Source organism: Odocoileus virginianus, chromosome 5 (assembly GCF_023699985.2).
Source record: "Odocoileus virginianus isolate 20LAN1187 ecotype Illinois chromosome 5, Ovbor_1.2, whole genome shotgun sequence".
NCBI classification, from domain to species: Eukaryota; Metazoa; Chordata; class Mammalia; order Artiodactyla; family Cervidae; genus Odocoileus; species Odocoileus virginianus.
In genome coordinates, this window is record NC_069678.1 from 74741726 (window position 1) to 74768524 (window position 26799).

Below are 26799 nucleotides of genomic sequence, written 5' to 3' on the forward strand. Positions count from 1 at the left end.
GTAACTCAGGTTAAAACCATGAGTGGCATCAGGTATTTTTCTCTCCATTGAATGTTTTCACCCTGGTTGCCCTACTGCTATTGCCTAGTCTTGCTAATACCAATGCTCACAGCATAAAGGTGCTGAGCACCTTAATTTGGAATTCAAGGCTATAGGGAAGAAGAAACAACACTATATAGTAATGCTATGTAACAGGTGTCAAGTTTTACTGTTTGTTGAACGATGCAACTGGATTAAATGATCCAGAAAAAGCCTTACAACTGAATTATTATAAAGCTGCTGATAACAGGTCAGTTTTCATGTTTATTACCATTTGCTGCTGCTGGAAGTAAAACCTAGAGCTAATATATTTTACCAACTTGGTTTTTTTTTTACTGAACAGCAAGCAGTAGCACATATCTCAGAATTCTCAAAACAGTTCTAATCTCAGTGTAAACCGAAACTAAAACCACAGAAAAACGGGAAATGGGTGTGTCAAATTTAATAACAAAAATAACAAGGGGGCCACATTCTCCCCTTAAGGTGATTGTACAAAGAGGCCAAAAGCAGCTCTCAGTTCAGGAAGCATTATCTTTCAAATGTGTGTATTATGTACAATTCATGAAGAGATACAAAATTCAGTACCTCTTTCATGTTAAAAAAAAAAAAGTGAAGAAAACTTGGTTTAAAAAAAAATCTAAAATATGCTCATAGCTGCCTGGGACTGAGTAGATCTTTCTTCCACGTAGACATATGCCTTCGTCTCCACAGAAGGCCACTTGTATTAAAACCAAACTAAGTCCATTATTCATTCCCTCTCCGGCTCTTCTTGTGGCTTTTCTTAGACCTGAAATGGTGACACATACAAATCATTAAATTTACCAGCTGTTTTAGGAGCTGAGCAAGGATTTTTGAGAAAGACTGATACATGCTAACACTGATGGGGACAGAGAAGACAGTCAATGTTCATTAAAAGTACTTGGTGTTTTTATATTTAAGAGCAACAATGAGTTACGCATTACTCTCCAAAATTTACCATTGAAGAAATGACCTCTGAGAGATGGAGTGCTTCCAACAGTGTACAGTATCTAGAGGTATCTAATGGGAGCTTACCAAATGAAAATGACTTATCCAATGTCACTCAACTGCTAAGTATTAAAAATTGGGACTGGGACTTCCCTAGTGGTCCTGTGGTTAGGAATCTGCCTGCCAATGCGGGGGACATGGGTTCAATCTTTGGTCCAGGAGGATCCCACGTGCTGTGGGGCAGCTACACCTGTGTACTGCAACTACTGACTGAGCCCATGAGCCCTAGAGCCTGGAGGGGTCACTGCAGCGAGAGGCCCACACCACGGCTGAAGAGTGACTTTCACTCGCCATAGCTAGACAGGGCCCAGCAGCAAAGAAGGCCCAGTGTGGCCAGAAGTAAATGTATTTTAAAAATCTTAAAAGCTGGGACGGAATCCCAGGTCTCCTGAGATTAAGGCTCATGCCTTTTCAAAGCTGCAATCCTACAGGAAAAACAAAATAACTATATATATACATACACACATAAAATTCTAGTAATTTTCAGGGCAAGAGACCACTTCGTCCTGTAATTAAGGAGAATTCCTAAATTGTATTGATGGAGATTATATACAATTTCAAGTCCAACTGAGATGTAATTGGGACTTTAATTTGTGAATAAAGATTTCAGTCAGAACAGAAGTTAACCCGTACCTTTCAGGAGATTTTGAGTGGCTCCTGTGTCTGTGACTGCGGTGATGACCTGGAGAAGAAAAAAGGCTGTTCAGTGTACCAGTTTCTACCCTCATACTCTCTGCTGTTATTTCCCCTAGTTCCTTTCATTTTTGGCTTGTGATAGGGACACCTTGTTGGTAGCGAAGAACTAAATTTCACTAACATCACACTGGGTATTTACCACTATTCTGTCATATCTTACTCCTATAATTTCAGAGGAAAACTGAAGCTCACCATCCTATCAACAAAGCTGGTAAATGACAGTTAAAATGTGAACTCTAACTGTCTAGGCAGTAATGGAGTAAGGTACTCCTGTATTGTAGGAGGCTAATTGCTCCTATTACATTTCTTTATTAAGAACCAACAGCAAGCAAAAGGCCCCAGTGTTGTACCTGGGGACTTGGAACGGGATCTGTGCCGTCTGTCTCGGGACCTGCTGCGATGACGTCTTGGGCTCTTGCTCCGATGCCGTTCTCGGCGAGGGGAGGGGCTGTGGAAATGACTGGTCAGACTCCCATATCTGTCCTGACACATAAACACAACAACAACACCCCCCCTCCCCCAAATCTCTACCCTTCATTACAAGTCATTAAGGCCTACCTCCTCCTTTTGGGAGATCGACTCCGCCTATATGGAAAGAAAAAAGAGAAGAACCTTAGTAGGTGCCCTGGACACTGTAAATTGCAAAAATTGCCCCAATTCTTAACCCAACTCTGTTATCCATGTCCTTTGTCATGTAACTTTAAGACCCTCTGACTCCCAAGTCTGGGATTGGCCATGTGACTTGCTTTGGCCAAAGGGGTATTTGTACATGTGATGCAGATGCTACAAAGATTACTTGCATGGTTGGGCTTGTTCAGTCTTGCATTCTGCCACTGCCATGGGAACAGGCCTAACCTAGCCTAGAATGTGACATAGAGATAAGCTGCTCCAGTCATCCTAGCTAAGGCCACCTACACTAGCCAACAGAGAATATTGCAAAACAAGTGAGTGACCATAGCTTATACTAAAAAACTGCCTAAGCCCAGATTAAATCACTGGCCACAGACCTGTGAATTAAAATGTTTGCCACTGAGGTTTCGTGGGTGGTGTTTTTGTAGCAATTAATACATTGGCGAGCACACATTCTCCAGAGGTTAGCATATTCCTTCCATGAAGTCCAAACTTCTACACTCTAGTGCTTAAAGTATCCCTGGAAGATGCCAATGACTAAGGCCTTACCTTCTGGGAGACCGACTCCTACTCCTCCGATAGCGTAGTGTGGGAGAGCGACGGGGTTTGTCCAAGTCTCGGTAGCTTCTCCGGCGATGATCAGGTGATGGCACTCTTTCCAACTGGAGAAGAGATGGCCTGGGTCAGTGATGAGCACAGGCTGATAGAGAGCCAACTAGGAACATGGCTTGTACCCTCCTCCCCATCCCATCCCAAATTCCACCTCCAATTGACTTTAAAACACAGTAATTTGAATATATATGGGATAACACTAAGGACAAAAAAACCCACTACCAAATAAAAAAATTAAAATCTTTCTAATAATCCCGTTACTGTTCTAGTGCTGGTACCATTATTCTGGAGCTATGTAAGAGTAATGACAGGTAAGTATGCTTATTTCCTAAGAAGTTGGATTTCTAATGTGAAAGAGAGAGATGTAAAACTGATGAGGTTAAATGCAGTGTATTTTAAGCTTAAAATTTCTTTTTCCTTTAGCTTTATCAACTGTAAAGTCCTAGAAATACCATGTAGCAATGAGCCCAGATTGTGGTCTCTAAATAACATATCTCAATTAATGGAACTAAGACCTTCTTGGAAAAATGGCTACTTTTAGGTCCAGGAGAGAATATAACAAGACATACCTAGAACATGTCATTGTATCAGATAGCAAGGGGCTGAAACTACTAGGATTGTATCCAAAAGTGAAGTTAATGGGCCCCCACCGGCCAGACATAGGACAATTTCAGCATCAACAAGGACAACAATGGTCCAGAACAACAAATATACTTAAATTGATAAATTCAAATGTTACCAAGGGCATACCTTCTTAGGAGAATACTATAAAATCAACTCATGATTTTAAAAACTGACAAAGGGAAATAAATAATTTATCCTGCTTTTCTTATATAAACTTTATAAAAATCAATGTTGATTTGGGAGGTTTTTTAAAAATATCATTTTACAATCCTTAATGGGTCTATGCAGAGATCATCAGTGGATCCTAATATTATAAAAAGAGAGCAGACTGTTCATCCTGGAGGAAGTACACTATATCTATGAAGTAGTGTTTCTCTACTCCAAAAACCCCAAATCCAATTAAAGACTCAAGAACTAGTTAACAGAAAATAAAATAGACAAATGAACACGTTAAGTGATACCACAGGGACACAATCACAAAAACAGAGATTATGAAAATTTGTAAGAATGTTATGACCTGACATTTTAATATTAAGGAACCACTGATTTAAGGGCTGATGATGGTATGTGGCTGTGCCTTAAAAAGGGGTCTGTGTTTTTTTTCTGAAATATGAGATATATGATGGCTGTGATCTGCTTTGAGATAACTGGTGAAGGAGACTGAGTAGATATGGAGGAAACAAAATAGCTGAGCTGATCACTGTTGAAGCTAGGTGATGGGTAAATGGAGGTTTATTCTCTCCATTTTGGTATGTGATTAAATTTTCCATTAAAAAGAATGCATATTTTTGGTTCACTCACCACAGAAAAGCCCCTCAGCCGTGCCTGGCTTTCCATTCATGAATGACTGTGCTTCCCTTAGCACTTATCTTAAATGGAGTCTACTAAGCTCAGAGCTACCCTTTCATCTGCACTACCTCAGTATCTACAGGCCAGATGTCTTATATTTCCCCCTAGCTTTTTTACACATATAATTTTAATCATAAATGTTTTAAATCTTTAAAATAAAAACAAAAAGACACAAAGCTTACTGTAATCGTTTCCACGTTATCACATACATTTTTTTTCTGGCTGCACCAAGTGGCATGCAGGATCTTAGTTCTCCATGCCACCCTGCCCCACAGCAGATGCATGGAGTCTTACCCACTGGACCTCCAAGGAAGTTCACTGTTACTTTTCATGATACTTCTAATGGTGGCCTAATACTCTGTTGAATTGTTAGCAATAGTTTACCTGACTGCTCCCTGACAATTTGCTGTTTTCAAGTTTTTAGCATTTTAACAAATAGTGGAAGAACATGACTATGCAGTAGGTTTTTATTTCCCTAAACTAGGTTTACTTCTTAGTATGCATTCATTTATGATCAGTATTATTTTTGTCCCACGTATTTAATAGCTACCACTTATTATGAAATTATAATGTCCCAAAGCTAAGGGCTTTATGTATGTAATTTCATTTAATACTCATAAAAGTCCTAAAATAAAGGTATCATAATCTTTGCTTTATAGAAAAGAAAATGGAGATTATGTAATTTACATAACATAATGCCAGTAGTAAACAGGAGAGCTGAGATACGGATCAAGTCCATTTAACTCTAGGACCCACACTCTCAATGATGAAATACTGTATTTTGGGGTTTTTCTTTTTTGGTTAAAATTAAATAAAGTTTGAAAACAAAACAAAAAAGACATTCCCATTCCCTGTAATTCTCCCTCCTGCAACCCTTCAGCTCCCAGGTGCCTCACCTTCTCATCCTCCTCTTCCTCCTCTTCACTGGACTCCACGTCGTCCATGTCTTCCTCCAGAGCGCTAACCCGCGGCTCCAGCTGCTCGGCTTCCTCCAGCACATAGCGTTTCTACGGGGAACACGGTGAGAGTCAGAGAGGGCCCTTCATCTCCTGTGTCCTGAAGCGCCAACACTGGGCTTCTGCAAGTGGCAGAAAACCTATGGCACAACAGCCGAGGCAATTTCATTTCAAAGATATCCTAGACACAGATTTTCTTAGAGCATTTAGCACACCTAGGATCTATATATATTTTTAAGTTTCCCTGTAAAGAGATAAATTCAAAGATGAAGAGAATATCACTTTTCTATTGCCTCTATTCCGTGTGACCTTATACTCTAAAGTAACTAGAATATCAATCAGTATAGCTGTAGCCTTGAATAAAAATTATGGGCTTCACACACAAGGGTCAATAGTTCAAGACAATGTTGGCTGGGAGTTTTCCAGGAGTGGCTCAGACCAGAATCCACTAAGAGATTCACTGAGACTCAGTCCAGTATGGGGGTTTGGGTCCTCCTGCTCTTAGTTAGCACCAATTCTCTCATAGACCCAGGATTTGGGGAGCTGTCTATAGACATGCATTTTGAACAAGGCTCAGGACATAAACAAACCACCTCCTAGTTTCATTTTCTTCTAAGATGTGACTTAGCAGTCCTAAGTGACTACCAGAAAGACAAAGGTGAGTTCAAAGCAGACAAAAGGACTGGCTGGGTCATAAGACCCTTATGGTTTGGTTTTTGTTTTTGTGTGTGTGTGCGCCAAGGACATACAGATCACTGGATAGCCCTAAAACAAATAATAGCATTTGTGCTCTTATTTTGCTCTCACTCATCCCTAACAAAATTCTATAAAGGTTAGGAGAAATGAGATAAAGATGCCATTCAGTGAAGTGAAGCCCTTGATAAAGGGTTCCTTGGAAAAGATCACCACAGTCTGGGATCTAGGACTACATCAGACAGGGCATCCAGAATCCCTGATGCTCACCAGACTTGGAAATGATCAACGTCAATGTATTAACTTACAGTATTTGTATTTGATAAAATTAGAATTCATTCCAGAGCAGCTCCCTGCCAACGCCAGGGCACTTGAGAAGCTATGCCCTATGGGTTGCTTAAAAGAAACAAATCAAAGCTAAAGGTAGTCTTAAGGGTCACTTCATCCAGCACATAGAGAGGCCCACACCAGAACACACCTCTCAGTGATATGATAACATGTATCAGTCATATTTCAACTTTCCTCTCTTCAGTGAGGTCTGCTTTGTGATCTTCTAGACTCCAGCAGACTACCCCATATGCATCAACACTTGCTTGCTTGCTCAGAGGTGACTGGACTTTAGAACCCTTAGTCACAACCTGGCTATAGTTCGGAGTATATAATTTTTTACAGTATTTCTAAACATAATAATCCGCACCCCACTCCAGTGTTCTTGCCTGGAGAATCCCAGGGAGGGGGGATGGGGTCGCACAGAGTCGGACACGACTGAAGTGCCTTAGCAGCAGCAGCAAACATAATAATCACAGCTAAGGATAAAAAGTGTGAGAACTGGACCCTAAAACCAGGTTTTCAGATTTGAAATGTCATCCTTTTCACTACAGTCTATAATAACCAATATGGAAAAGAAGATATAATTTCCAGAATTCTTCTCTAGGGTTTTCTGTAACTGAGTCACTCTGGAGAAGAGGGGTTCACTGCACGTATCTGTGAGCGCTCCTCTACCAACCATCTCTATCTGCTCTGCTGCCTCAAAGAAGTTAACCTTACGCACCTATCATATTACAATCCATTCTATATTCCACACTGACGTTTTCCAGGTCCCTATGATCTGTTTTTTATTGAGGTGAAATTCACAATGTACACAATTAGCAATTTTCAAGTGTAAAATTCTTCCATCACCACCTCTCACTAGTTTAAAAACTTCCTCATCACACCAGAAAAACGTGCCATACTTATTAAGTAATCATTCTTCATTCCCCTCCCCTGGTAACTACTAATCTCTACTTTGTCTCTTACATATTTACCTAGTCTGAACAGGCAAGTTTGTCCCTGGAGTACAAAACAAAACAGGGCAAAGGCTAACAGTTTTGCCAAGAGAACACTGGTCATAGCAAGCACCCTCTTCCAACAACACAAGAAATGACTCTACACGTGGACATCACCAGATGGTCAATACCGAAATCAGACTGATTATATTATTTGCAGCCAAAGATAGAGAAGCTCTAATATAGTCAGCAAAAACAAGACCTGGAAGTGACTGTGGCTCAGATCATGAGCTCCTTATTGCAAAATTCAGGCTCAGACTGAAGAAAGTAGGGAAAACCACTAGACCATTCAGGTATGACCTAAATCAAATCCCTTACGTTTATACAGTGGAAGTGACAAATAGATTCAAGGGATTAGATTTGGTAGACAGAGTGCCTGAAGAACTATGGACAGAGGTTCGTAATACTGTACGGGAGGTGATGACCAAAACCATCCCAAAGAAAAAGAAATGCAAGAAGGAAAAATGGTTGTCTGAGGAAGCTTTACACACAGCTGAGAAAAGAAAAGAAGCAAAAGGCAAAGGAGAAAGAGAAAGATACATCCATCTGGATGCAGATTTCCAGAATAGCAAGGTAAGAAAAGAAAGCTTTCTTAAGTGAACAAGGCAAAGAAATAGATGAAAACAGAAGAATGAAAGACTAGAGATCTCTTTAAGAAAATTGGAGATACCAAGGGAACATTTCATGGAAAGATGGGCATGATAAAGGACAGAAATGGCAAGGACCTAACACAAGCATAAGAGATTAAGAAGAGGTGGCAAGACCACACAGAACAGCTAAAGAATAAAGGTCTAATGTCCCGGATAACCAAAATGGTGTGGTCACTCATCTAGAGCTGGACATTCTGGAGCATGAAGTTAAGTGGGCCTTAGGAAGCATTACTACAAACAAAGCTCGCGGGAAGTGATGGAATTCCAGCTCAGTTATTTCAAATCCTACAAGATGATGCTGTTAGTGCTGCACTTATTATGCCAGCAAATCTGGAAAACTCAGCAACTGCCACAGGACTGAAAAAGTTTTCATTCCAGTCCCAAAGAAGGGCAATGCCAAAGAATGTTTAAATTACTGCACAGCCGCACTCATCTCACGTGCTAGCGTGGTAATGCTCAAAATTCTTCAAATTAGGTCCAACAGTATGTGAACCAAGAACTTTCAGATGCACAAACTGTATTTTAAAAAGGCAGAGGAACCAGAGATCAAATTGCCAACATACACTGGATCATAGAAAAAGCAAGGAAATTCCAGAAAAACATCTCCTTCTGCTTCACTGACTGTGAAAGCCTTTGACTATGTGGATCACAACAAACTGTCAAAAGTTCTTAAAGAGAAGGGAATACCAGACCACCTTACCTGCCTCCTGGGAAACCTGCATGCAGGTCAGGAAGCAACAGTTAGAACCGGACATGGAACAATAGGCTGCTTCAAAATTGGGAAAGGAGTACATCAAGGCTGTATATCATCATCCTGCTTATTTAATTTCTATGCAGAGTACATCATCCAAAATACTAGGCTGGACGAATCGTAAGCTGGAAACAAGACTTCCAGGAGAAATATCAAAAACCTCAGATATGCAGATGACACCACTAAATAAAGGCAGAAAGCGAAGAGGAACTAAAGAATCTCTTGATGAGGGTGAAAAAGAGGAGTGAAAAATATGGCTTAAAACTCAACACTCAAAAAACAAAGGCCATGGCATCTGGTCCCATCACCTCATGGCAAACAGGGAAAAAATGGTAACAGTGGCAAATTTTATTTTCCTGGGCTCCAAAATCATTGCAGATAGTTGACTGTAGCCATGAAATTAAAAGATGCTTGCTCCTTGGAAGAAAAGCTATGACAAACCCAGACAGCATATTAAAAAGTAAAGACATTACTTTGCTGACAGAGGTCCATGTAGTCAAAGCTATGGTTTTTCCTGTAGTCATGTACAGATGTGAGAGTTGGACCACAAAGAAGGCTGATCTCCAAAGAATTGAGGCTTTTGAATTGGGGTGTTGGAGAAGACTCTTGAAGTCCCTTGAACTGCAAGGAGATCAAACCAGTTAATCCTAAAGGAAATTGACCCTGGATATTCATTGGAAGGACTGACTCTGAAGTTGAAGCTCCAATACTTTGGCCACCTGATGCAAACAGCCCACTCACTGAAAAAAACTGATGCTGGGAAAGACTGAAGACAGGAGAAGAAGGGGGCAACAGAGCAGGAGATGGTTGGATGGCATCACCGACTCAATGGACAAGAGTCTGAGCAAACTCTGGGACATACTAAAAGACAGGGAAGCCTGGCGCACTGCAGTTCTTGGGGTTGCAAAGATTTGGACACGACTTAGATTTGAACAGCAAAAATACTATGTGACTTTTGATCTTTAAATTATTCCTTAATGGCTTTTATCTAGCAAGGCAAGGTGGGATACAGCAAACTGCTTCAGAATTACTGAGCTACAGCAGCATCATAAAGGAGATCTTAAGTTCTGGGTCTTCCCAATTTGGGTTTCTGTGGTTGCTTAAAACCGAAGAATCTGTTCCCATGTCCCATTTTAAACACTGTCTCTGGGACCCTTTCATCAAGGCTACCAATTTTACACAGACTATCAGAATCTGAGAGTCAAAGACTCTTGTTAGTCTACAGGTATTCCAATGATTTTTGCAATACATTTTATAATTTCACTGAGATAACTGATACACAATAAACTGTAATTTTTATAGTATACAATTTGATGAGTATTGTGCTGTATACAAATTAAGTCAATACATCAGTACAATGGATAGAGCCACCCCACCCAATAGTTTACCTGCGCTCCTTTCTGATTTCTCATTCCCTCTCCTCCCCAATCCCTTACTCTATAACTAGGCAACCACTGTTCTTTTTTGTCACTATAGTTTACATTTATTAGAAAAGAATTACACAGTACATACAATTTTGTGTCTTTTTTCACTCAGCACAATTATTTTATGATTCATCCATGCTACTGCTATTTATCAATAGTTCATTTTTGCTGCTGAGTAGTATCATTATATGGCCACATCACAATTTGTTTATTCATTCACTTGATGGACATTTGGGTTGCTTCCAGTTTCTGGCCATTACAAATAAAACTGTTAAGATTACCTGTGCTTAAGTCTTTGTGTGGACATATACTTTCATTTCCTGAGTAAATTCCTGGAAGTAGAATAGCTGGATTGAATGGTTAACTTCTTAGAAACTGCGAAACTTTTCCAAGTTTGGTTTTCCATTTTATGTTGTCACCAATAGGCTATGGAGACTTCTACTTCCTCCACATCCTCACTAACACTTGCTATGATCAGTCTTATTTTACACATTTTACTAGGTATGTAGTGCATATTTCTATGCCTTTAATTTGCATTTCCCTAATGATTAATGATATAGAACACCTTTTTAATGTGGTACTGGTGGACTATATTTTCTTTGGTAAAAGGTCTGTTAAGAATTTTTTGTTCATTTTCCCACTGGGTTGCCTTCTTAGTAGTAAGTTCAAGAGTACTTTATAAAGTACAGATTCAAGAACTTTTATGGATATATGTTGTACAAATGTATTCTTCCAGTCTGTGGCTTGCCTTTTTAGTTTTGTAATAGTATCTCTTGAAAGGCAAGTGCTTAATTTTTATAAAGTCAATTTATTAATTTTTAATAAATAATTCACATTTTGTTAAAAATTTGTCAAACACAAGGTCACTAAGATTTTCACCTATGTTTATCTTAAGTTTTCTACTCTCAGCTTTTATGAGTCTATTATCCCCTTCAAGTTTATTTTTACATATAATGTGAGCTAGGGGAAGACATTCATTTGTCTCATATGGCTATTTAATCATTTTAGCACCATTTGTGGAAAAGATTATCCTTTTTCAATTGTATTGCCCTAACATCTCTGCAGAAAACCAACTGACCATAAATAGGTATTATACACTTATTTCTGGTTCTTTCACTTTGTTCCACTGATCTGCTTGTCTAGCTTTATGCCACTACAACACTGTCTTGTAATTAGGTAGTGTTTGTCCTACTTTGTTCTTTTTCAAAGCTGTTTTGGATATTCAAGGTCCTCTTCATATTCATATACATTTTAGAATTAGTTTGTCAAGTTCTAGCAAATTTTATTTGGATTTTGATCGGAACTGAATTGAATCTATGGATTAATTTGGGAGAACTGACAACAACTGTTAAGTCATGGTATCATATATCTGATATATATATCAGATATATCATGAACATGATATATCTCCATTAATCATGTCTTCTTTAACTTCTGTCAGTAATGAAATGTTTTATATTAACAGTTTAAAGTCTTACACATTTTTGGACAAAATTATCCATAATTATTTTAATTTTTGATGCTGCTATATATGGTATCTTTTATACAAAATCTCAAATTTAATTGTTCCTAGCTCATGTACAGAAAACAAGTGACTTTTATACACTGACCTTGCACCCCACAATTCTGCATAAATAGATGACTGGGTAAACAAATTGTGGTATATATACCCATGCAGAAGAATATTATACCTATTTAGCAACAAATAAGAAACTATTAGTATATGCAAAAACATGGATATATTCCAAAATAACTATGTTAAGTGAGGAAAGATTAAAATATTCTTTTTCTAATTCTTTTCCTATTTAGGTTATTACAGAGTATGGAGCAGAGTTCCCTGTGCTATACAGTACTGGAGGATATTATTCTAAGTGAAATAAATCAGACAAAGACAAATACTGTATGATATCACTTATATATAGAGTCTCAAAACAGTAACAAACTAGTAAACATAACAAAGAAGCAGACTCACAGATATAGAGAACAAACTAATGATTACCAGTAAGGAGGGGAAGGGAGAGGGAACTAAGAGGAACAAAGCATTTGAAATCAAATAAGCTACAATATATTGTACAGAGCCACTGTTTTATAATAACTAAAAATGGAGTACTACCTTTAAAAATTGTGAGTCACAATACTGATATACCTATAACATATAATACTGTACATCAACTACACTTCAGTTAAAAAAGACTTTGAGTTCCATGGTGTTTCATAATGTATGTGTATAAAGAGATCTTTACACACATTTTATTGTGTGCTGTGTATGTATGACCTTTATCTCTTACCTGTAGCCGGGGCAGAATAATATCACAGACTCTCTCACTGTGCAGTAGTTCATCAATAAATTCATCTACATGCATCAGCTCAAACTCTGAAAGAAAAACCGTAAGCTTAAGTAACTTGGAAATAAGTTTAAATAGCCAAAAAGTTAAAAAAAAGTTTAAGAGTCTTTATGTACGATATCTAACAGAGTATTTGGTATAGAAAGTGTGAATCTTCTGCAGCTTCCCTCTGAGTGTGTGTGTGTGTGACTTAGTCGCTCAGTCATGTCTGACTCTTTTGTGACCCCATGGACGGTAGTCCACCAGGTTCCTCTGTCCATGGGATTTTCCAGGCAAGAATACTGGACTGGGCTGTCATTTCCTTCTCCAGGGGATCTTCCTGACTCAGGGATAGAACCAAAGTCTCCCACATTGCAGGTGGATTCTTTACCATTTAAGCCACCAGGGAAGCCCCTTCCCTTTGCCTGCACATGCACTAATAAAGCTGCTACAGTGCTCGCTTTGGCAGAACATAAACTAAAATTGGAACGATACAGAGAAGATTAGCATGGCCCCTGCACAAGGATGACACGCAAATTCGTGAAGCATTCCATATTTTTAGACTCTACCAGAAAATTACTAGAGCTAATCAACGAATACAGTAAAGTTGCAGGATGTAAAATTAACACGCAGAAATCTCTTGCATTCCTATACACTAACAATGAGAAAACAGAAAGAGAAATTAAGGAAACAATACCATTCACGATTGCAACAAAAAGAATAAAATACTTAAGAGTATATCTACCTAAAGAAACAAAAGACCTATACATAGAAAACTATAAAACACTGATGAAAGATATCAAAGAGGACACAAACAGATGGAGAAACATACCGTGTTAATGGATTGGAAGAATCAATATTGTCAAAATGGCTATACTACCCAAAGCAATCTATAGATTCAATGCAATCCCTATCAAACTACCAACGGTATTTTTCACAGAACTAGAACAAATAATTTCACAATTTGTATGGAAATACAAAACACCTCAAATAGCCAAAGTAATCTTGAGAAAGAAGAATGGAACTGGAGGAATCAACCTGCCTGACTTCAGACTATACTACAAAGCCACAGTCATCAAGACAGTATGGTACTTGCACAAAGACAGAAATATAGATCAATGGAACAGAATAGAAAGCCCAGAGATAAATCCACGAACCTATGGACACCTTATCTTCGACAAAGGAGGCAAGAATATACAATGGAAAAAAGACAACCTCCTTAACAAGTGGTGCTGGGAAAACTGGTCAACCACCTGTAAAAGAATGAAACTAGAACACTTTCTAACACCATACACAAAAATAAACTCAAAATGGATTAAAGATCTAAATGTAAGCCCAGAAACTAGAAAACTCCTAGAGGAGAACACAGGCAAAACACTCCCCGACATAAACCACAGCAGGATCCTCTATGACCCACATCCCAGAATTTTAGAAACAAAAGCAAAAATAAACAAATGGGACCTAATGAAACTTAAAAGCTTTTGCACAACAAAGGAAACTATAAGCAAGGTGAAAAGACAGCCCTCAGATTGGGAGAAAATAATAGCAAACGAAGCAACAGACAAAGGATTAATCTCAAAAATATACAAGCAACTCCTCCAGTTCAACTCCAGAAAAATAAATGACCCAATCAAAAAATGGGCCAAAGAACTAAACAGACATTTCTCCAAGGAAGACATACAGATGGCAAAAAAACACATGAAAAGATGCTCAACATCACTCATTATCAGAGAAATGCAAATCAAAACCACAATGAGGTACCATTACACGCCAGTCAGGATGGCTGCTATCCAAAAGTCTACAAGCAATAAATGCTGGAGAGGGTGTGGAGAAAAGGGAACCCTCTTACACTGTTGGTGGGAATGCAAATTAGTACAGCCACTATGGAAAACAGTGTGGAGATTTCTTAAAAAGCTGGAAATAGAACTGCCATATGACCCAGCAATCCCACTTCTGGGCAGACACACTGAGGAAACCAGATCTGAAAGAGACACGTGCACCCCAATGTTCATCACAGCACTGTTTATAATAGCCAGGACATGGAAGCAACCTAGATGCCCATCAGCAGACGAATGGATGAGGAAGCTGTGGTACATATACACCATGGAATATTACTCAGCCATTAAAAAGAATTCATTTGAATCAGTTCTAATGAGATGGATGAAACTGGAGCCCATTATACAGAGCGAAGTAAGCCAGAAAGATAAAGACCATTACAGTATACTAACACATATATATGGAATTTAGAAAGATGGTAACGATAACCCTATATGCAAAACAGAAAAAGAGACTCAGATGTATAGAACAGACTTGTGGACTCTGGGAGAAGGCGAGGGTGGGATGTTTCAAGAGAACAGCATCAAAACATGTATATTATCTAGGGTGAAACAGATCACCAGCCCAGGTTGGGTGCATGAGACAAGTGCTCGGGCCTGGTGCACTGGGAAGACCCAGAGGGATCGGGTGGAGAGGGAGGTGGGAGGGGGGACCGGGATGGGGAATACATGTAAATCCATGGCTAATTCATTTCAATGTATGACAAAAACCACTGCAATGATGTAAAGTAATTAGCCTCCAACTAATAAAAATAAATGGAAAAAAAAATAAATAAAGCTGCTGCAGTGTGGCAATTAACACTGAATAGATTACTGTCAAACCTGGGCTCAACCTACAAGCTTTCACTGCCTTGTCATCACCACCAATCTTCATCCAGTCAACTCCCCTTTATTGAGGCCGTTTATGTGCCATGCTTCGTCTAGGAACTAGGGATAATGGGATGAATGAAGTGGTCCCAGTTAGCAGGAAAGACAAGCACAAAAACAAGCACAATGAGTCCTGAATTATAAAAGGGTAATGTTTTTGAATAAAACTTACAACTCAAGTACAGTATCTCCTGTGAACCTACTAAGTTCCTAAAAATATGTATCTTTTTCCCTATACGTGGGGCAGCAAACTTTATTAAATGGATATATAATTGACTTGAGGCTTCCTGAGTGGCTCAGTGATAAAGAATCTGACTGCCAATAAAGGAGATGTGAGTTTCATCTCTGGGCTGGAGAAGGAAATGGCAACACGCTCCAGTATTCTTGCCTGGAAAATTCCATGGACAGAGGAACCTGGTTGGCTACAGTCCACGGGGGTCACAAAGAGTTGGACATGACTTAGCAACTGAGCACACATGCAAACCTGACTTAAGATGTTGTATTAGTTCCAAGTGATAGTGATTTGCTATTTTTAAGAATCATGTATCTTACATGTTAAGTGGAGCAATAGCTTTTTAGAATTTCTATGGTAAACATTACCTTAGTTTAGTGGTTCTCAACCAGGGGTGTTGCCCCTCCAACTATGGGGTGCTAATAGCCTTTAGTGAGTAGAAGCCAGGGATGCTGCTAAACATTCTACAATGCACTGGACAGCTCCCCATAACAAAGAAATATCTGACCCAAATCATCACTAGGTTTAAAAACCCTACCTTAGTTTAGCATAATATAGTCATAAATAAATAAGTAATCTCCAGGGCAGGACCATGTCCATCTTGTTCATCACATTATTTCCGGTATGTAGTACAGTACCCAGTGCAACACTGGCACTTAGTATGTATTCATTCAAGTGAATGAGTAAGCTAACAGAAGTCTGAAGAATAATACCAAATTCTTAAACTTGTACTGCTTAATGTGATATTTAGAGGGTAAAGGCCAATCTTTTGTTATGACACTGAGTGAGAAGAAGTTCTGATTGCATTCTCTGAATCCCATTTTATCATAAAATGTGTCTTTGTAAAAGGTATGGAGCTGCCTCTCCTGGATATACCTATGTTTTAGCAAGATTCCTACATAAGTATGAGCACACTCAGTCCATGTATTGCAGGGTCAAGTATCATGTAAGAGAGGCCAGTAGAAAGAACTGTGAAGGTCCAGCAAATGGAAAACTAACTTTGGGAGGTCTGGGGAAGGATTTTAAGGCAAAGGTCATTCGAGAGAGAGATCTTACGGGATGAAGCACATGATGCCAAAGCAGGGATTAACATAAGATGCAGCTGGAAAGATAGGCAGACAGGGGCAGACTGGGTGAGGTTGACAGGAAGCTAGTAGGTTAATGGAGTATTATGACTCCTCACGAGAGATGGAAGACCTGACTGAAGATGCTAACAATCTAGATTATGTGATGCCAGAGACACTGGTGAAATAAAAACTGGCTCAGGGATGAAGGCCTAGATACTTAGGACCATACTCACCTCCATTTCGGTTCTGGCTCTTGATTTTTCGATAGTCATTGTACAGAGGCTCCAAGTACTTGTAGCAATCAATTGCAGTACCTGTCAACCTCATGTAAAGTGCTCCCAGCATGCGGACATACCTGACAGACAGACGACAGTGAAACAACAGGCCATTCCAAAAAGTTCCTGAGCTTTACAAGTAGCTTTTCTCATGACAGCAGTGGATAAACAAGCTTTTTTTTCTCTTTGGTAGATGAGAAAGCTACATTTTTAGAGGCAGCATAGGGCAGCAGAAAAAATAGCTAAAATATGGAAACCTGGGTTCAAGTTCTCATTCTACCACTTACTGGCTGCAGTGACTTGGGATATAATATTCAACTTTCCGAGTCTATTATATTATCTGTAAAACTAAGATACAACCTATTTACCTCACGGGATTATTTTAAGAATCAAATGAGATACTGAATTTAACAACAGAAAGTAGAGATTTATTTACTAACAATATAATTTACACAGATTGCTAGTTGCTGGAAAGCAGAATGCTGGTTATGGAGAAAAGTCAGTCATCTGGGTTCAAATTTTGATTCCATTATTTACTAACTCTGTAACACTAGGCAATTTACTTTTGCTTTCTCAGTCCTTGTAAAATGATAGTCCCTAATTTGATGGTTTGGTATATTAAGTAAAAAATGAATGTTAGGATGCAAAGCGAGGTATATAGCACACCTTAAGTACCTAATGAGAGTTAGCTATTTTCTAGCCATTAATTTGTAAGTTTCCTTTATTTTCCCTTTCTCCTATACCCCAACTACCTACTCAAATCTCCATTTCAATAAACAGTAGGCATCTGAAATTCATTTCCTTATATGACAAACAGAATACATTGGCAAAAAAAAAAAAAAAAGGACTCTGAAACCAGCTTTGCCACTTATCAGCATTTGACCTTGCGAAATCAATCTCTCTGTGCCTTAGTTTCCTCCCCTACATAATGGGGATAATAATTTTACAGGGTTGTTGTGAAGGTTAAATAAATTATTGCATGTAAATTTCTTAGAATAGAGAGTGGCAAATAATAATCTATTATTACATCTGTCTCCTGTTCTTATCTGTTAGCTCCTCAAGCAGCTTATATTTTGGGGCCAGATACCATGCAACAGGCACCGATAGAGATTTACAGCTCTTTCTTCCTTAATTCTCACATCTATCCCGAGCTGGTATCATTGTTTCCATTTTACAGGTAAAGAAAGTAAAATTTAGAAAATTAAGTAACTTCTCCAAGGTCACAGTTCATAGGTAATAGAGTCTGGACACGAACCTACAATTAACACAAACTTTTCCCTCTTCTTTACCACACTTTATGTTGTTTTCTTCATCCTTAAGTATTCAGTGCTACCAACATATTTGGCATTAACTTCTGCTTAATATATGTCAGTGAGTTTTGTGAAATACTTTTTTGGAGGAAAAGTCACCAAGCCTCAGAAAGTAAAGAAGAAGGTCAATACAATCAAAACAGACAAAACAAAAACTCAAGGGGTTCAAGAACAAAATACCAGAGTGGGACTCTGGAAATGAGATACGCTGTTTTCCCTTCTTTTAACCAAAGCCAAATTCTGGACCACGAAATTAAAATATTTATATTAGCTAGTAAATATTTCACTCACTTGAAATCTTCATTTTTTATAAACTCTACAATGATATCCTTCTCAGGTTGAATCTGAAGCATCTTCAAGGTTAAACACAAAAAAGGAGTGGGCTTTATGTTACCACCGTAGACACCACCCACAAATCTTAACTCCATGGCTTTATCAACTACAAGTTCAGCTAAAAAACAAAAACAGAGAGGCATTGCAGACATATTAGGACTAAGTTTTTACAGGTTTAAAGTGCAGAGAGTTAAAGTTAGTTCAAGATTTGGTGTTCCTGAATTAACAGCTTAATATTAGGAGAACAAGTGTGTAATAAATAACAGCAGCCAATATACACTGAAAGATTACTATATGCCAAGTACTCTGCTAAGCATTTCATATTATCTTATTTAATCTTCACAAGTCATGAGGTTAAGTTCTAGCACTGCCCTTGTTTTCAGCTAAGGAAAATGAGGGCCAAGAAACGCTAAGTGATTTGCTCAATATTCACAGCCAGAAAGTGGCAGGGCCTGGGTTTTCGTCCAACAAGTCTAACTTCAGAGTCTGTGCTTGTCACCATCACGTTAGGAGAAAAACTGCCAGATTAAATAAGAGTTAGAAGGACGAAAACCATAACAAACCTCAATAACTACATAACTCTAAGTAAAGTTCATCTAGACAACAGGGATAATAACCTTTCAATGTTGTCATCAAAATCAGACCAGTTTCGTGAACTAGAGCAAGTCATTTCACCTCTGGAATGAGAAAAGGCCCCCAAAGTAAATCTTACATGACTCTAAATTTAACGGCAACTCAGAAAAACAATATGACTCCTCCGTGGACACACAGCTAGGGTGATGGCAGAGCAGTAACAGCCCAGGAGTAATTAACAGTGGTAACAATCAGCACCACTACCACCACTGAGTACTGAGTACTTTTATTAATATATAGCTGTAGCTAAATATATATAGCATCACCGACTCAATGGACATGAATTTGAGCAAACTCTAGCAGACAGTGGAGGAGAGAGGAGCCCAGGAGGCTACGGCCCACGGGGTCACAAGAGTCTGACACTACCTAGCGACTGGACAAGCTGTAACTATACCAAACACTTCTTATACATTATTTCATTTAATCCTTAGATTTCTTGGATTAAATCATTTAATCCTTTGACCTCTGATGTGGGTATTATTGTGCTCGTTTTACAGAAGATGAACTCACAGTTCACTAGGGAAACACAGGTACCAAAAAAAAAAAGCCAGAATTAAACAAGTATCAAAGACGACCTGGAAGATTTCTCTTAAGAACATATTTATATTAGGACTGGGATGTGAAAATATTGCAAATGGTCCAGATTTGGGGGTAGTAACATTGTAAATTTGGTTTCGGGAATACTGACGCTCCTTTAAGACCTTCAGGGTTCCCATGTTTAACACTGGAACCCAGTAAGTTATCATTAAACACGGAATGCCTCAAAGAAACCACCTGTACCCTTCCGAATAAGGTCCTATCAGATCTGTGTTCCCAAAGCCCAACACAACACTAGGCACAGAGTAGGCGCTCAGATTCTTCTGAATGACTGAAAAATTCCCCCTAAATCTCACCGCCAGTGGGCCAGTCCCATTGGACTGGAAAACTGGGCCATGGGACGACAGGGGTTGGGGCAGGGATGGGGGGTGTTCAGCACGCTCTGCTCACCTGTAAGTCCAAAGCACTCCTCTTTCCAGTATTTGGACTCGTAAATTCGCGTCCGAATGATTTTCTCCACCAGATACTGAGGGTTGGTGCCGTGGATGCTGTGCGCATCTTTTACCGTACGGTTCGCCATTTTAGAACGTCTGACGTCCTATTTCCGTCGGGTCCTTTAAGACGTCACATCCTGGTTAAAAAACCAGAGAGAAATGATAAGGTTGGAGGAAGTCTCACTAAACGGTTCGCGCGTCCATCTTGAACCCGGAAATGTTTTCGAGTTAGGAACTTTCTTCGACAAACGGCTTCGCAGACCTAATCAATGATGGCCGCGGCACGTTGGCGGATGTACGTCGTGCGTCCCCTCCTTAGATGGGCGGGGCGAAAGGGCTGGCTGCTGACGGAACGTGGAGACACCCTGGGGGGCGGGGCTACGGCGTTTGGCGCGAAATTTCCTTTTCTCCACCTTCTTTCCATTCCTAACTAGGCTTCCGTTTCGGCGTTGGTGCGCGGCTGGCAGCTCTAAGAGGAGTTCCCCTGGGGCAGGTAGATTTGCTGCAGCTCCACGAGCTCCTGAAGCGGGGACGCTGGAGAGCGGAGGGCTTGCACCCAGTTCCAACAAGCTTTGGCGCCCGGTGAGTGTGGCGTCCCGGGCTGGAGAGGGACCTGAGCCGCGGGACTGTGGAATTTGTTCTCTGCGGACTCATTGAGCCATAAATCCATTCAGCAGATGTGTACTAAACGCCTGTTAAATGACAGGCACTGTTCTAAGCGCATTAGGAAAGTCTTACTTTCCACATGGCGATTTCTAACAGCTTTCTGCCTCTGCCGGGGATTGCGATTTTGCAGTGCGAAACCGGAAGCCAACAGCGGAGAAGCGTGAATACTCCTGTCCTCAGCTCCTTGAGACTCTCAGTAGTGACCTGAGTCGTATGAACCTTATATCCACATGGCCTGTGGGAAGCAATCGCATCTTTCTTCCTTTCAGGGTAGTGTAACAAGCACCAAAGGGAAGCGGAGCAGCAGAAGTTATTACTCGATATGGATGTCGCTATTGCTCCCAGAGGGAAAAAGAGACTAGTCTTAAGTCCCTTTTCGTGACTAAGGGGCCTGAGCTCCTACTCTGATCTTTTTTTCCCCCTAGACGAGCTGCTCTTAACTGCAGTGGCACCTCTTTTACTTTCTCTAGTCTAACCCCGAAATAGAAGGGCCTTCTCTTCTGGCAATTGGAAAAAGCACTGGACTTAGAGAAATGAGATGTAAGATTCTTATCTTGGGCTATCTGCCAAATTGCAATGATTAGATATGGTAGTTTTCTATTTTGAAGTGAAGTGAAGTTGCTCAGTCGTGTCCGACTCTTTTCGACCTCATGGACTGTGGCCTACCAGGCTTCTCCCATGGGATTTTCCAGGCAAGAGTACTGGAGTGGGTTGCCATTTCCTTCTCCAGGGAATCGGCGATCTTCCCCTCCGAGGGATCGAACCCGGGTCTCCCGCATTGTAGGCAGCCGCTTTACCGTCTGAGCCACCAGGGTGTCTGTAAAAGTGGTACCCTCTTCCCTGCTGTTTTGGGTCCATGTGAATGCCATTGAAGGTTTCTGTTGTGAAATCATGTTTATCAAGTCGCTTTGCGAAGTTTTTAATGTAACAGAGGGCAATATGCAACTTTAGAAGGTTTCTGAGTTCCTTGAAATTGAAAGCAGAAGTTTGTGTGAATTGTGTTTCATAACATTCATCAAAGTATTAAAAAACAAAAACAAAAAAAGCCACTGTTCCTTATAAATAAATGCAAGAGGTTAAGGGAGTGGGGAAGGACTTTCCTGGCAGTCCAGTGGGTAAGACTCTGTGCTTCTACTGCACGGAGCACGGATTCGATCCGTGGTTGGTGAACTAAGATCCTGCATGCTGCGGCCAAAAATAAATAATTTTTTTTTCTTTTTTTTTTTTTCCGTTTATTTTTATTAGTTGGAGGCTAATTACTTTACATCATTGCAGTGGTTTTTGTCATACATTGAAATGAATTAGCCATGGATTTACATGTATTCCCCATCCCGGTCCCCCCTCCCACCTCCCTCTCCACCCGATCCCTCTGGGTCTTCCCAGTGCACCAGGCCCGAGCACTTGTCTCATGCACCCAACCTGGGCTGGTGATCTGTTTCACCCTAGATAATATACATGTTTTGATGCTGTTCTCTTGAAACATCCCACCCTCGCCTTCTCCCAGAGTCCACAAGTCTGTTCTATACATCTGAGTCTCTTTTTCTGTTTTGCATATAGGGTTATCGTTACCATCTTTCTAAATTCCATATATATGTGTTAGTATACTGTAATGGTCTTTATCTTTCTGGCTTACTTCGCTCTGTATAATGGGCTCCAGTTTCATCCATCTCATTAGAACTGATTCAAATGAATTCTTTTTAATGGCTGAGTAATATTCCATGGTGTATATGTACCACAGCTTCCTCATCCATTTGTCTGCTGATGGGCATCTAGGTTGCTTCCATGTCCTGGCTATTATAAACAGTGCTGCGATAATAATTTTTTTTTTAAAAAAAGAGAGTGGGGAAATAAATTGACCGTTTTGCATTTCTCACTTCATCCTCAGTGATCGTAGAATAATGCCCCCAGCACAGAAGGGATGATTAATAAGTAAATATTGGTTGAATAAAAGCAAGTTTCTATTGTTACTTGCATTTTATGGGTAAGGAAATTGAGACCCATTTGACCTCTCAGTCAGCAGGTAAGAAGCCTGGCTTATTGTAATAAGCATACCAGAAGCAAACTCTTGTGTGCCTGTATTTCCAGTCGTGTGTGACCCTTTGTGACCCTATAGACTGGCCCGCCTGGCTCCTCTGTCCTGGGATTCTCCAGGCAAGATTACTGGAGTGGTTTGCTATTGCCTCCTCCCCTTAGACATGTATTAACATTACTCACTTTCACACAAGGTGTTCTAAGGTGAAGCGCTTAAGAGCACTGTCGGTGGAATCCAGCTGCTCAAGGTTTGAATTAAGGCTGTGCCATTCTGTGTAACATTGGGACAACTTACTATCTTGAAGTGCTAGAGTTTTGGTTCTACCCTCTGTCTTGGTGGATCAAAAAATATATGCTATCATTATTTTTAGGGCTTCCCTGTGGCTTAGTGGTAAAGAATCCAGAGACATGGGTTTTATCCCTGGGTCAGGAAGATCCCTGGAGGAGGAAATAGCAACCCATTCCAGTATTCTTGCTGAGAAAATCCCATGGACAGAGGAGCCCGGTGGACTATAGTTCATAGGGTTGCAAAGAGTTGGATGTAACTGAGCACAGACATTATTTATTTTTTTTTTTTCCTGCAGCTCTCCTATCTGTTTTTCTTGGGTGTGGCTCCTGAACTGGTCAGTGTGTATGTTCAAGATTTCTGGTATCTTCGACATTGAGAGCCTGTAATGCGTATCTCCTAGAAGCCAAAGTCTTTGCTGGGCCAAATCTGGCCTGCCTTTCCACTCTGTTCATCACTCCTGTTGGGAAACCTCTTTGCTGATGATGAGATGCAATGCTGGGTCAAGGGTAGGAAAGTGCTGCCTCTTCAGAAGGACTCCTGATTAATTTTTTGAACTTTTCATGGAAAAATAACCTACATATAGAAAATTCACATCATAAGCGTACAGCGCAGTGAGTTGTTTTGAAGAAAACATACCTGTGTAACCTACATCCTAGAAGCACCCCATTCCCTCACTGTGCTTCCTTTCAGTCACTGAGGTTTCCTTTTAGTCTGACTTCTAGCACCATAGGTTACTTTTACCTGCTTTTGAGCTTTGTATAAATGGAATCAATATAGCATGTATTCTTCTGGTGTCTGATTCCTTTAGCGCATTGTTAATTTTGTAAGATTTTCCTCATGTGTGCAGTCATGGTTGGTTTAATTTCACTGTTTTATAGTGCTACAACCATTCTGGTTCGTGCCTTTTGATGATTTGTTTGTTTACCTGTTGGATATATTTTGTTGGAACTACTGGATCATAAGATATGCACATGTTCAGTTTTAGTAGATACTGTCAATTTTCCACTTTCTAATTTATACGCTCTCCATCAGTGTATGAGAGTTATGGCCACTCTACATCCTTATCGCACTTGGTATTGTCTTAATGATTTTTAAAAACCTGTTCATTCGTTCATTCATTTGTTCACCTATTATGTGTGAAGTCTTAACCTAGGCCCTGGGGATGCAGTTATGAACAGACAAACAAGGTCCCAAGATGCCTGCTCGTTTGGAAGTTAACATTCTGATGTAGAACGTACAAAAAATGCGAAAGTGATATAATGGTGATTGCTTTGATAATAGAGTGGTGCAGTAGAATGTGACCCTGAAGTGCAGTATAAAGGGGTGGGGAGTAACTTTCCATTGAGCATTAGTGAAGGCCTATCTGAGGAAGTTTTACTGGCACTGAGATCTGAGTCATCACTGCAAAGATATGCAAGAAGAGAGAACAGCAACTGTATAAGTCTGAGGGGACTAACAACCTTGGTCTGTTTGAGATTTAGAAAAGGTGTCCCAGAATGCAGGGATAGACCAACACGGGGCAGGTTATGTAATCCAGGCCCAGAGAGCCTTCTGATACTCCTGCCTTCTCAGCCTTTGGTAAATCATCCACCCTTGCATACAGATATGCTTATACTGGTCTCAGTGTATAGAGCTCATGATCTAGAAAAGGAGTGTTAAATTTTATCTTGGTTTAGTTTTTGAACTAGGATGCTTGCTTTAGTAAGCTAAAATATGGTCTCTATTTAAAATCATTGAAAGCATGGATCTGGTGCCCTTAGATACACATGAATACCTGAGAAGTATGGAGATAGTCCCTCTGTATGCCAGTTTTTGGTTTGAAAAAATGAGATCCTTGTGCCACTGTAACCAAATATCATAGATAATGTGACAAATCAGGGCATCTATTCTTCAGTTAGATTATTCAAGAACTGTAGAAAATGTGTTGCGTGAAAGTGAAAGTCGCTCAGTCATGTCTGCCTCTTTGCGACCCCATGGGCCCCAGGGACTCTGTGACTCCATAGTCCATGGAATTCTCCAGGCTAGAATACTAGAGTGGGTAGCCATTCCCTTCTCCAGGGGATCTTCCCAACCCAGGCATTGAACCCAGGTCTCCCACATGGCAGGTGAATTCTTTACCATCTGAGCCACCAGGGAAGAATATGTGTTGGGAGATTCTAATTTGCTATAATACCAGTCTCAGTGATATTTCGTTTTTTTCAAAAATGATGGAACTTATTTACTTGGATCTTTTGTCTGTACCTCAGTAGCCTATTTTGCCTGATTTCACTGTAGAAAGGTGAAAAGGTGAAACCTGTAATAGTTCCATGTTACATCTTCCATTAAAAGGAACATATATTGAAAGGAAGTTGGAGCTCATATATTCCCTTGGACATTTATTGAGATCCAGACACTTTTATTAATATTTTATCAAAGGATTATTGGATATAATGAACGCAAATGCATTTTTTACTTGAACCCAAATCTCCAACCTGTGTTAACTCCTCGGTCTGCTGTTTGTTCATTTCTAGATGTATTTTGTTAAAATTAGATTGATTTTAGTAGTACTGTGTTGTGAATTACACTCTAAATGTTCTTAATACTAATTATTGAGGCATCATTTGTAAGCTGTGCATTTACTGACTCAATATCTTCTTTTTGCTAATTAGTTTCCTCACAGTATATTAAAAAAATACATTTTTTAAAAGCAGAAAATCTTATGAGTCAAAATGTTCCCAAGTAGAATGTAGGACATAATGCTACTGAACTTTAGGAAACCAGCTTATTTAATCAGGATGTCTATAGACTGTTCTAATTCTATTGTTTTCTACATGGACTGAAATTATTGGTCCCTCTCTCAGTAAGTCAGAGTATTCTGTCAGGCGGGATTAAAAACAAATTTTTTTAAACCCAGTTTTGTCAAACTTTAGCTGTATAAGAAAAGCACTGAATTTAAAGGAAAGTTATTATTTTCTTAATAACAAACTTAAGATGATGAATCAGCATTATTATTAGGACTAATAGATTGCCACTTCCAAATTGTAAAGATTGTTAAATATGTTTGGATTTTTCATTCACATTTCAGTATTGTCAGTAAAATGTCTTTTCTTTTTCATGTACTTTAATAAAATCGTTTCTTTTCAGCTATTCACAGTACTTATATCTAGGACCTATCAGTTGCAAAGAAAAATACTCCTTCCAACTGCCAGAGCAGTACAGGTTAGTGACACTGGGATTTTGTTTTGTTTTTAATGTAAGTAGAATGATACATTTGATAACATCCATTGCCATTCCCCCAAATGCCTCTTGCATGTTTTCCCCTCCATCCCTTGGAAACCCTCATTTCATCCATCTTATCAATTAGCTATCCATTATTCAATATTCAGTTTAGAAAACCCCTTTAAGAAACCCTTCCTCCCAGAACAGTCAAAAGACCTGGTCCTTTACCTTAGCCTTTCTCGCTCTTTCTCTTGGCTCTTTGTACTGTTAGTTGTCCTTTCATGCATTTTTATTTCATCCCTGCCTAGATTATAAATGTTATAAAGACAGTTAAAACTACTGTATCACTGGTTTTTAGTTTCATGTTGGCAGATGTTTCTTATCTCGTTGTGTCTTGTGTCAAGTACTTCTAAATATCTGTAGTTTCTTATAT

General features: G+C 39.6%; 2 protein-coding genes and 1 non-coding gene across 5 annotated transcripts in view; 2 read left to right on the forward strand and 1 right to left on the reverse strand.

The window, feature by feature from the left end:
* Positions 1–683: 683 nt before the first annotated feature.
* On the reverse strand, positions 684–20508 carry PRPF38A (pre-mRNA processing factor 38A). Its single transcript, XM_070468152.1, has 11 exons — positions 20445–20508; positions 20139–20319; positions 18477–18636; positions 16834–16955; positions 12564–12649; positions 5373–5483; positions 2941–3053; positions 2320–2346; positions 2112–2209; positions 1699–1747; positions 684–826 (listed from the first exon to the last, which is right to left on the reverse strand). The coding sequence occupies exons 2-11, from the start codon at positions 20266–20268 to the stop codon at positions 784–786; spliced, it is 939 nt and encodes a 312-aa protein (XP_070324253.1). The 5' UTR covers positions 20269–20319; positions 20445–20508; the 3' UTR covers positions 684–783.
* Positions 13053–13159, forward strand: LOC139035300 (U6 spliceosomal RNA). The gene has a single exon (XR_011487971.1). It is a non-coding gene; the product is annotated as a U6 spliceosomal RNA (small nuclear RNA).
* Positions 20509–20579: 71 nt separating the features above from the next.
* The window catches only part of ORC1 (origin recognition complex subunit 1), a 35510-nt gene continuing 29290 nt past the window's right edge, over positions 20580–26799 (forward strand). For 2 of the 3 annotated variants that reach the window (XM_020869561.2, XM_070468155.1), the window contains exons 1-2: positions 20580–20764; positions 26292–26366. The gene's annotated coding sequence lies outside the window, so the exon portion shown is untranslated. Of the gene's footprint in view, positions 20765–25166; positions 25274–26291; positions 26367–26799 lie in introns of those variants that run through there. The other variant, XM_020869554.2, reaches the window with a different exon arrangement.

Bases quoted from the DNA above. Each gene is read 5' to 3' on its own strand.
- PRPF38A (XM_070468152.1), bottom strand. From the start codon at position 20,268: ATGGCGAACCGTACGGTAAAAGATGCGCACAGCATCCACGGCACCAAC. The intron at 3,054-5,372 runs GTGAGGCACCTG...TCTCTTCTCCAG, and splicing joins AGGAAGAGGAGGATGAGAAG to TTGGAAAGAGTGCCATCACC. The intron at 827-1,698 runs GTACGGGTTAAC...TCACCATTTCAG, and splicing joins CACTCAAAATCTCCTGAAAG to GTCTAAGAAAAGCCACAAGA.